Source organism: Pteropus vampyrus, unplaced genomic scaffold, assembly GCF_000151845.1.
Source record: "Pteropus vampyrus isolate Shadow unplaced genomic scaffold, Pvam_2.0 Scaffold238, whole genome shotgun sequence".
Lineage (NCBI taxonomy): Eukaryota > Metazoa > Chordata > Mammalia > Chiroptera > Pteropodidae > Pteropus > Pteropus vampyrus.
Window position 1 is genome coordinate 2,161,537 of NW_011889019.1, and position 11,623 is coordinate 2,173,159.

Here is an 11,623-nt window from a genome sequence, read left to right on the forward strand (position 1 = left end):
GAATGGGTCACCCAGGACCCCTGTATTTGAAACTGCTCTCTGCCCCTTTCTCTCCACATTCCTAATTCCCTTACTCTGTTCTCCATTGTCTTTCTTCGCAGCACTTAACATCTTCTGACATTTGATATTATGTTTCTTACCTATTGTATGTTTCCCCTCCTTCCACTAGAATGTAAGATCACCCATGGCGAGGAGGGCGAAGGGAGAAATGTTTACTTTTTACTTAACATTCTACACAGAGTGGTGAGGTTATGAGTTATTTTTACTTTCTTTGTAGGGTGTTATATTTTCTGATTTGCCTGTAATCCATATGCATTATTCTTACAATCAGGAAAATAAAAAAAGACTTCTCAGAGCAATTGTTAGTGCTGCTTCTCCTGCAGGGCCTGGGTGCCAGGATGCGGCCCCCGGGAGAGGCCCCCTGGCTCCTTCGCAGCCCTGCCCTCGTACAGCACAGGGCTTTGGCTTCCAGGCCCTGCAGACCCCTTCTGTTCCACTGCCCTCTCCACCTGGCTCTGGGTGCCCCTGACAGTGTGGCCCTGGCCTCCCTTTCCAGGCTCTGCCTCCCCCACCATTCCCATTCTGTGGACACGCTAAACACCCTCACCTCCAGCCTTTGTTCAAGCCAGCACAGCCCCTGGAACGCTCTCCTCAGGCCCCAACCACGCCTTCCAAGTCCTTACCACACTCCAGACCCTGTTCTAGGCTCATTTTCTTGGGAAAGCTGCCCAGAGCAGAACTAATTTTTCCTGCTCCGGTCCTCTCACAGCCTCTGGGCCACTATGATGGCACATCCAAATCTGCCTTGCACCAGAATTCCTGTGTCCATCTGCCTTTTACTGATTGAGAGCCTGGAGGGCAGGGAGCATTTCTTCTCTGTACCATCTGTCTCTGTACCATGTCTCTCTGTGTCTCTTGGTCTCCCCCAGGCCTCGTCTCAGTCTATCTCCACCCTGTTCTCTTTCCTCAATCCTTCATTCCATTTAGCCTTCTCCACTGGCTCCCTCTCTTCCTGCCCCATTGCTGGCTCCTCCATCAATCAGGAAGGCCTGTGTTATGTTCGACCCATGAAGGAGATTCTTCTGGATGTGGGGGCCTTGGAGCTGCAGGCATGGAGTCCTCCTGCCTCTCGCTGCATCCCAGGCTGCTGGTCCTGCTGCTTGCTGAACTGCCAGGCCCAAGGCTGACCCACGGGGCCAGTCCCCAAGAGCAGCCTTCCTTCAGTGCCTCTGGGAGTGAATCTTGGCAACAGAGAGGAGTCTGCAGGGGACCTGTGGAGCTATTTGAACAAGAGTTCAGACCCAGAACAAATCCCATGGCCTTGCAAAATGCAAAAGTTGGCAGTCAGGACGGGCTTCCAGCTAAGTGCAGCATCCAAAATCCTGAGCATGGGAGGCAGACAGTCATGAAAAGGCACATGATTCCACCAAATGACCTGGCCGAGGCTGCCCAGTTGAGGAGCAGGTCTGTTCTCTTGGCAGGGGCAGACACTGGCCAGAGAGGAGACCCAGTGAGGCCCATAATGTACATCTTAAAATAGCAGAGGCAGCCCAAGGGATGTAGGGAAGGAGAACCAGCCCCAGTCCTGGCCTTGCCATTGATTTGCTATGTGAGTCTCAATTTCCTTATCTGTGTAATAGGGTGAGGGTTGATGTCCAGCTGGCTACCTGGACGAACATCCCACCTATGACACCATGGCAGTCGCCTTGAATCTTGAACGGCCTCGTTTGGGTCACCTGCTAACGGAGGGGACGTGGATGTCCAAGGAGAAAGAGGTAGAGCAAGAGGACCTTGGCTGGCTTCACACAGAGCAGCTAAGGGAGGTCAAGCAGTCAAGTCACAATGGTCGAGAGGTCCGAGTCCAAATCCAGCCTTCCCTACTTTCTGCAGGTGCGATTTGGGGCAGGTTGCTTAACCTCAGCCTCAGTTTCGTGACCTATGAAATTGGGTTTATGACTCATCAAGTTGTGATGAGAACTAAATGAGGTATTTTAGCCCAGTGCTTGGCACATGCTAAGTGCTTGATTCATGTTGGCTACTGCCGTTTTGCCAGAGAGGACTATGTATTTAAAAGTCATCCTGTACTTTAAAGGCCAGCATAGCAAATGGCTACCTTAAAAGTGATAAACTTTCCAACTGCAGGCTGACCCATTCAGGGTAAAAGAGCCCAAGACTATGCTCATATAACTGAGATGTGAGTCCCCTAAATTCTTATGTTCCTTTTTCAGACTGCATAAAAATTATGTGTTTCCTATAAAAATTGGAAAACACACACATAAAAAAATATGGAAGAAAATAAAAATCACATACGCAGGCAGGTCTGGATTTGAATCCCATCTCTGCCATTTACCTATTACGTATCTTGGGCAGGTTTCTTAATGGTTCGATTCTCAGTTTTCCCATTCGTAAAATGGAGATGAATAACGCCCATCTCACACAGTAGTTATGAGGGTGACATGAATATTAAGAGTAAAGTGCCACTGTGCCTGGAATGAGTAAGAGTTACTGTATTAGTCCAGTCACTCAGAGAATCACTGTTCACATTTTTTACATTTTCTTTCCCTGTTTTTCTATGCACCTATGATGTATGTATAATATTAACCTATACATACGTATTTATTGATTCAAGGCCATATTGCCTATTCTTTTAATATTAACATTATATCACCTCACGAGGTGCTAACATATGGAGGAGCATGACTGACTTTGAACGTAGTTACATTTGACTCAAATGCTTCCTTAACCATTGTTTTAGTAAAGACACTCATGTCTCCCACTAGCGTTTCTCAACATTTTCCTCCCATTATTGCCCCTCTCTTCAAGAAGGCTCTTTAGACTTCTATTTTTCTAATTCCCTCTCCCAGTGCATGTCTTTAAAAATGTTTTATTTTGAAATAATTATAGATTCACAGAAAGTTGCAAAGACAGTACAGGGAGACCCTGTGTACCTTTTACCCAGTTTCCCCGAATGATTACGTCTTCTGTAACTACAGCACAGTGTCAAAATGGAAATGAACATTGGTACAAAGTGTATGGCTAGATCTGTGTCATTTTATCACATGCAGATTTGTGTAGCCACCACCATAATCAAGATACAGAATGACTCCATGCCACCCAGACCTCCCTCGGGCTATCCCTTTATAGTCACACCCACCCCCCTCCTTTTCACCGTTTCTAACCCCCAGCAACCACTGATCTATGTTCCATCTCTACAATTTTGTCATTTCAAGAATGCTATATAAATGGAATCAACAGTATGTGACTTTTTGAGATTGGCCTTTTTTTGTCTGCTCACCGTAATGCCCTCGAGAGCTATCCAGGTTGTCGTGTGTGTCAACAGTTCATTCCTTCTTATTGCTGAGTAATAGTCCATGGTGTGGAAAGACCACAGTTTGTCGAACCATTAACCTATTGAAGGACATCGAGGTTGTTTCCAGTTTGGGCTATTACAGATAAAGTTCTTATGAACAATCTCGTATAGATTTTTATGTGGACATAAGTTTTCATTCATCTGGGATAAATGCCCAGGAGTGCAATTGTTGGTTCTGACAGTAGTTGTATGTTTAGTTTTTTTCTTTTTTTTTTATTAAAGAAACTACCAAACTATTTTCCAGAGGAGCTGCACTATTTTACATTCCCACCAGCGATGCATGAGAGATCCAGTTTCTCTGCATCCTTGCCGGCATTCGCTATCGTCACCAGGGGTTTAGTGAGACAATTTAATCACTAAGCCAACTCCCAAGAAGCCAGAGAAACAGCTGGGTTGGATGATTTTGGTGTAGGCCAGCATTTGAAGAACAAGGCTACACCCTGGACAAATGGAGGATTAAATACTCTGATCCCAAAGTGAGGAATTCGGTAGAGGCACCGGGGTGGGGACCCCTGCAAGGGGGTAGGGCATGAAAACTTCCCTCAGGTGCTCAAGTTTATCTCACAGCAAGGCTGCCTTCAATAGCCGATGTGCATCTCGGCTGTTGTAGTAATGTGGTACCTGGAAGATGCTCATGCTGTCAGTTCTGCATCACTCAGCATGATGCTCAGCATGACCCACTGTCCCATCGACAGCTCATTGCCTAACCCTTCCCCTGGCCCTGACTCACCCAAGCCAAAGTGTGCCACAGGCTCCATCTCGCACAGGTAGCCTGAGCCTCCATCGATGATCCTCAGGTGAGCCCCACTCTTCTTGGTGTAGAGCACGACCTTCGCCCCCCTGGCGAAGGCCCCAAACCGGGTCCTAGGCACCACTCGCAGCCAGTTATTGCTGAAGCCCTGTAGGTGGGGAAGGAAGAGAGGATGGGCATCAGTGGAGTGGGCAGGGGGAGCAAGGATGGAAGGTAAGAGAGGGAGAGAGGGAGAAAGAGGAAGAGAAGAAAAGGGGCAGAGGAAAGAGAGAGGAGAAGGAAGCAGGCAGGGAAAGTGAGCAATGCAGACAGGGTGGCTGAAGTTTGGAAAGAGACTTACTGAAAAACAGGAGGGAAAGCCAAGGGACTCAGGAAAAATAGTTTTTGGAGAAGAAGTATCAGTGGAAGAAAGGGGCAGAGGGCTTCTCTATAGAGGGGGACCTTTTGGGAGGTTTACTGTGCTTCTGGGAATTTATTTGCTTCTTCCAGGCCTCGGGACATCCATTTCCTGTCATGTATCCCGGGCTCATCTTCCCTCATCCACCCTAGGTCCAGGGGAGGACATCAGGCTTGGCTCTGTGGGTCCCGAGGTCCGTGCACACCTGATTTCCCCGGAAGACGGACAGCGGCTGAGCCATGGACTCTCCGTGGGACAAGATGAGGTCCAGCATCCCATCTCCATCGAAGTCTGTCACCACACCCCCTGCAACAATGCAGATTGCACTCTGGCCATTGGCCAGGAGACCCACGGGGGAGAGGGCTCCCCGACCAGTACCATGTCCACAGCCCTTAGTGGGGGAGATGCTGGGGCAGGAAGACGGGCTGGAAGCCTGCCTCCTCTCCTAGCCAGCTCAGGATAGGAATTCACGGAGGAGGGGGTTCTCGTTCCTTCCCCTGGACTTTTACGTTACTCAGACCACAAGGCCTTCTTTCTATTATACACACCTTTTATATTTACATACTTTTTTTTTGGTCAATCTATGAGGTATCTATATATACTTGGTCTTCTCTGGGTCCTCACTATATCTCAGAGAGATGAGGAAGACAGATGTAATTATCTTCATTTTATGGATGTGGAAAACGAGACCCAGAAGATGAAGTAACTTTTCCAAGATCACCAGCGAGGCCATGGCAGCACTGGGTCTTGGGACTCCTAAGCCAGTGCTCTTTCTTTGATACCAGACTGAGTGCCAAGAGGGGAGGGGTCAGACTTCAGGACCTCCAGCCTCTCTTTTCCATCCCCACTGGGCAAGGCATCACCAGAGAGGTTACTTCCCATGGATTCCTGGGCTCTACCCCTGGCCTCCTTGGGACTGGGAGGATGAACCATCCCTTCCTCCGCTTCCTGCCTGGGATTCTCAGGGCCTCCTCCTTCTAAACTCTCACCCCTGTCCTAGGGTCTCAACCTTCAGAGTGGCAGAGACAGGAGGAGACCTTCGGTGGGGTTGGCTGCCCCATCCTTCCCGCCCTCACCCCAGGGTATGGGCAGCGTGCTGAAACAGGGGAGTCCAGGCCGAGCCCTCAGGTGCCTTTACCTGTGCCCCGGCCCTCAGGTTCCAAGGCATCACCAGGATTGAGCTCCTCGATGAGGGGGTCACCATGTTCCCTGCGGATGACGCTGCAGGAGAGGAGACAGGCCGTTCATGGATGAGTAAGTGCCCGTGAGGCCCCCAATGGGCACCTGAAGCTAGAGGCCTATTAGCTCCCTCCATTCTCTGTCCCCTGAGCATCCCCAGGTCCCACTGTGCACGGGCTGACGCCTGGATGCTTACGGAGCCACTCTGTGCTCACAGACCCTGTCTACACCCTGCCTGTTCTCTTCTTGGGTCTTAATTTAGGTTGGTAAATATTGATTTTTCCTTCTCTAATGGATGAATTATAGACAGCCTGGGAAAGGGCAGTTGATGGATGGAGAAGGGACAGGGACACAGCTACCTTCAACTGACCTTCACTTTCTTTCAAGTGGCCCTGAATTTCCAAGTTCTGGATGGTACCCAGGGTTTAAACCCCACTCAAATGCCACCTCCTCCAAGCCTTCCCTCATCGTCCTGCTAGAGGCAACGCCTTCCTGCTCTGCCTTTATCACGTTTCTGGCCTTTATCACTTTCTTCTTTGTGTTAAAGCTCTGTATGAATGCATCTTATCTCCCCAGTTAGACTGCGAGCTCTTCACAGGCTGGGACCATGTATTATTCATCTTTGCATCTCCCACAGCATCTAACATAGTTCCTGGCTCTCAGAGAGCAGAACGCACATGTCTGTGGGATGCATGGATGAATTCCAGGGGCGGGAGGGAAGAAAGGGGTCCCTTTGGGTTGCTGGGGTTCTGTCTCTTTTGAACTCTGAATCACGGTAATTTTTGCTTCAGAAAAGTCCACTGAGGAAGTCCTGCTCTTTCTCCACACTAAGCTGACTGCTGCGGATGGCAGTAAACTTTTCTCTAATTTTTCTCACTCATCAGACTCTCGCAGTGCTCTGCCCTAGACGTGTGGAGCAATGTCCGGGGGGAAAACAGAGGGTCAGGAGAGATCTGTATCACTCTCCCTAACCACACTGCAGGTGACTGTTGTCTGACCAAATCACGAGAGTCCCCAGAGAGCTGTGATGTGGCCAGTGCATTCAGGAGGGAACCGAGGTCCTCTAAGCTGGAGCCTATGGGGGCTAGATGGCAGAGTGTTGGCAGAACTGCAGGGTGTCTGCAAGGTTGAGCGGGTGCCTTAAGAGATGTCCTCTGTCCACGTGGGGCATCTGTGCTGAGCACATCCACGTGTGCAGTCTGGGCAGTGGGCAGTGTGTCTGGCTGCATTTGGCTGTGTGTACACCTGCTAGAGGTGTGTATGCCTCAGCTTGCGAACACCCACAGTCCCTTTGACCACGCACATCCTGTAGACTCTGCCACAGCAGAGACACCCCTTTGGTTCAGGTGACAATGCAGTTTAGGTCCCTAAGGATACAGCTCAGCAGTTCCACTATGTTTATGTATTTGCTGAACAAGTTTTTCTGCAGCAACCTGTGTGTGCCGGGTACTGGGTGGGCACCTGTGGCTGTGGTGCATGTCAGGAAGGATGGAGCCAGGGTCCACACGACGGGGAGTCTCATGCAGAGTGCTGAAGGCTGACAGGAGAGTGGGGCCGAGGGGAGTGCAGAGCTGGGCAAGCTCATCCAGATCTGGGTAACCAAGGCAGGCTTCCTGGAGGAAGGCCAGCTAAAGTGAGACCAGCGTGATAAGTATGTGTCAGTCAGACGAAGAGAGAGGAGAGAGAGGCAGAGGGTGTGGGCAGCATGAGGGTCCAGGCCTGGCACAGCATAAAACTGAAAGAAGCTGGGAGTGTTTGGTGCTTAGTTGTAAATGGGGAAGTGGAGGGTGAGGAGGCTGGGGACAAAGTAATGAGGCATGGGACATGCGTCAAAGAGAAGGCTTCTAAAACGTGGAACAGGTGTGGCCAGATTTGCAATTTCAACTGCTTGTTCTGCTGGACTAGACACAGGAAGACTGTCTGGAGGTGGGTGCAGGAATCCCCTAGAGACAGTGCCAGGGTGGTGTAGGGTGGAGAGATGAGAACAGATCAGAGGTGTGTTTAGATGGATAAGTCATGGGATCATGCATATCCAGATTGGTCTGGGAGAGCCCTATTGATGCCTGTTGTCTTGCCATTATTAATAGGGTCCCCTTGCACTCTCATTAAGCGACTGGTTTGGGTGATGCGTTCTTTGATTGCTCCAGATGTCACTGAAATACTTGCAGACTCAAGAACACTGAGGCTTTGAGTCGCCAGTGCCTCCCACAAGGAGCCTACCATGCTCCATTTAGTGACAGAGACAGGTGAGGACTAAACTTCCAGAGTCTCCAGCTGTGTGGGGCCCTCGGCCACATAGACCTGGGAAGTGGCTTCCATTGCCACTGTGTAAATGTAAACACACTAACTCATGGGGCAACCACATGGTGACGCTGGGGGTGACCCAGAGGGAAGCTGGGAGATTTGACAGGGGCTGGGCAGGCACGTGGACAGGGAGGTGCCTGGGTTCTTGGGCCACAGAGATGAGAGAGCACTAGACTCCTTGGTACTCAGGGTCTCTGAGTACCCTGAGTAGGAAAGCGGTGTCTTAGCCAAAGAAGGAAAGCGGTGTCTCTGTTAACGAGCAATTGATCTTCCGCAATTAATCTGGAAGTTGTGAATAAGCTTTTTGCAAGGCACCTAATTAGTAAATCTGGTGCCTTTAGGGGGTGATTACATCCAGTCATGATTGATGCTTTGTTCATAATTATATTTTAAAATGTGCTTAGTCACAGCTCTCGCCTTTTATTAATAGGTAGGGCCCCCCCAAGAGAGAGGGGATGGGGACCTTGGGAAGCCCAGCAGGTGATCCAGCCCATTTCCTGAATCCCAGGGCCTGGCTCACTCTCCTCTCCTGACCTGGTCCTGAGCACCATTAGTATGTTTTAGACTAGGAATGGGGACATCTCAAGCCATGTGATTTCTGAAGTTCATTCCATGACAGTGGTTCTCAAACTTTATGCCTAATGCCTTGTACTCTTATTAAAAATAGAGATTCGTGGGCCTTACTCCCTGAGATTCTGATTCAGGAGATCAGAGTGGGTCCTAGGATTCCACTTTAATAAGCACTCAGTGATTCTGATGCCAAAGGCCTCTAGAGTCCTCTTAGACAGCAAGTGTTGCCTCCGAAAATCTAACTTTTCCTTCCTAGACACAATGCTCAGAATGCGCAGATTCCTTCCATTCTGTAATTCCCTTTACTTTATCTACCATTAATTGTCTCATTCAGCATTTCCCAAAGGATGCCTTGCAGAGCATTCATCCCAGAGAAAAATCTTTGAAAAAAATGTCCTATGGTCAAATCTATTTGGAACACTCCATCCACAGGGTCCATCCACTTTTGGAAAGTAAAACTACTTGTTAAAGACTCTGAGAAGTCCTGCAGTCAATAAACCTGCCTGTGTTTGCCTGGCCCCGGTGTACCTAAGGAGATTTGCCTCTGTGACCTCTTTTGTGGTAATGTGAGTTTCTATCTTGTGGAGCTTGACTTCCGGGCATACTTTGGGCCACGTCCCTCTGCTAATTATCTCACCCAACACCAGGAGGCCCAGGACTCGCCCTCCATCCCCGTAGCCTCTCGCTCAATCTCTGTCCTTCCCTCCTCTCTGTTCCTTCATCAGGGAACTTTCCTCCACCTCAGCCCTGGGAACTTTCCTTCTGAATCCTACACCTTCTTCTCTGACCCCAGCTATAACCGGCCACGAGCCAGGCTGAAGTGTCTACCGGAAGAGGCGGTTGGCTGAGGAGCTTCGGTGGGCAAAGTTGTTGAAGAAGATCTCTAGCTCCTGGTCATTGTCAAAGTCGGCGGTGATGACTGTGCGGACAGGGGAGGGCATGGAGAACTTGGGCGAGGCGATGTCCTGGGAGGAGAGAAGGCTGTAGGTCAGCAGACAGATACGTGGGAGAGTGTGAGTGGGCAAGAGGCTGACTCCTCCACTGTGGGTGTGTGTGTGCGAGCACAAAGATAAAAGATAGCCTGACCTAACACCTCTCTCACGTCAGACCTGGCAAGGAGGGGTGTGTGTGTGTGTGCGCGTGTGTGTGTGTGTGTTTAGGACAACACCAACTTCAAGTTGCTTGTAGGAGAAAAAGGAGGCAAGAGGAGCAGTCCTAATTCACACCAGTGAAGACTTGGCTGTTCTGTAGTTGGGATCACATGTAGCTCTCCCATCCGTCACTTGAGGAAACACAGACATCAGCATTCCCATTTAAAGGTGAGGTAACCGAATCCTGGAGAGGGAGGGGAATCACCCATAGTCATAGCTAATGAGCAGGGCCATAGCCAGGGCTTCTGACTCCAGATGCTATGTATGGTATGTATCCTTCCTCCTCCCCAGTAAGAGTCGTAAGCTGGGTGGACACAGGAAAGGGCTGCACATTTGAATCCGGGCTCCTCTACTGACTAGTTGTGTGATCTTGAGCAACTTACTTAACCTTTTGGATCTTACTTTCCTCATCAGTAACATGGGGATAGCATTAGTGGTCCAGGTTCTGAGGGCTGCATATAAAATGCTTGGCACAGAGTGGGCACAAGATAGATCACTGACAATGTGTCCTGGCCTTGAACTTGCTCTCAGCCTCATGGAAGGTGGCAGAAGCTGCCTTTGTTATCTGATGTTGTTTCTTGAGAGTCTTTTGATTTTATTTTTGAGACATTTGCTTTTGGGGGTGGGGCTTGCAGTATCAGACATACCTGTTCAGGGCTCAGGGGAGACCCCAGAGCCAGGATAGCTCAGATGGGACCTCAAAGTACTTGGTGGACCTGGCAAAGGGTCCTAGGTGTGGAACTTAACCTTTGAAGTAGGAGAGATGTGTAGGGTGACCTTTAGACTTGAAAGCCTGCATAAATCCCAGGGCCCACATGGAGAGGGCCCTGGGAAGGACACAGTGGTGTTTCTGGGAGTACTGCTCTGCCCCAGGCCTCGTATTGCAGGCCCTGTCCATTGGCTGCAGGAATGAGCTGGTTTGGGACAGCTGGCGAGCTGCCTGTTCTGGGAGGCCAAGGAAGGAGGCTGTCCCTGTCAGCGCAGTAATGAGGCTGATTAAGAGCCCGGCCAGCTGGCCAGAGAGGGCTGAGCAAGACCTTGGGAGCTGGGGAACAAAGAGACCTCAGGATCTCTAACTCGTTATTATTCTATTGATCCTGTAAAAATGGAAACCTACATAGCCCCCATGGGGTTGCCCTACTGGACGCCTGGGCTTCCAAGATAATGTATGTAAAGTGCTTAGCGCAGTTCCTGGCACATGGAAGGCATTTGATAAATGGGGTGTCTATTATTATTACTGCTTCTGTGAGCTCTGGGGAGGGGCCATCAGGAGGGTTAGCAGGGTTCCTCAGCCTTGGCACATTGACATTGAGGCTGATCCTTCTTTGCTGTGGGGCCGTCATGTCCATTGTAGGACACTCAGCAACACCCCTGGCCTCTGCACAGTAGAGGCCAGTGATACCTCCTAACCCATTTGTGACAACCAAAAATGTCCCCAGACATTATCCAATAAATGTCTTGGGGTGAGGGCAAAATTGCCGCTGTTGAGAACCTGGGTTGGAACAAAAACCTGAATAAAAATGGAAATCATCAGGCTCCCAGGATCAACGGCCCTGAGTTCAGGGCATTCCTCCTCCCCACCCAGAGAGCCTGGCTCACAAGCCTCCGCGGGGAGCGAGTGGCTGGGCCTGAGCACCCCAGTGTGGCTGCCTACGGGGCAGGCGGTCACCCAGACATAAGGTTCCTGGAGACTTCCCTGGGACCATCAAGGCTCAGGCAAATGCTGGGACTTTCTCACTCCCCCAGGTACCTTCAGAATAATCCCAACTCCGTGAGATCGGTGTCAACCATCCACTGCCCTCCATTGCCCTCCTTGAGAAAGCCCCAAACTCAGGCTCATGAGACTGGTGGCACCTCCATTACTGTCACCAAAGAGCCCCTTTGAAGAATTCTTGGCATCA

General features: G+C 50.1%; 1 protein-coding gene across 1 annotated transcript in view; it reads right to left on the reverse strand.

Annotated features, from left to right (window-relative positions):
* CRTAC1 (cartilage acidic protein 1) overlaps positions 1-11,623 on the reverse strand; it is a 144,419-nt gene that overhangs the window by 19,669 nt on the left and 113,127 nt on the right. Inside the window, exons 7-10 of the mRNA XM_023519843.1 lie at positions 9,400-9,536; positions 5,657-5,739; positions 4,724-4,824; positions 4,101-4,269 (exon numbers count right to left, since the gene is read on the reverse strand). Coding sequence (XP_023375611.1) covers positions 4,101-4,269; positions 4,724-4,824; positions 5,657-5,739; positions 9,400-9,536 — 490 coding nt within the window. The remainder of the gene's footprint in view (positions 1-4,100; positions 4,270-4,723; positions 4,825-5,656; positions 5,740-9,399; positions 9,537-11,623) is intronic.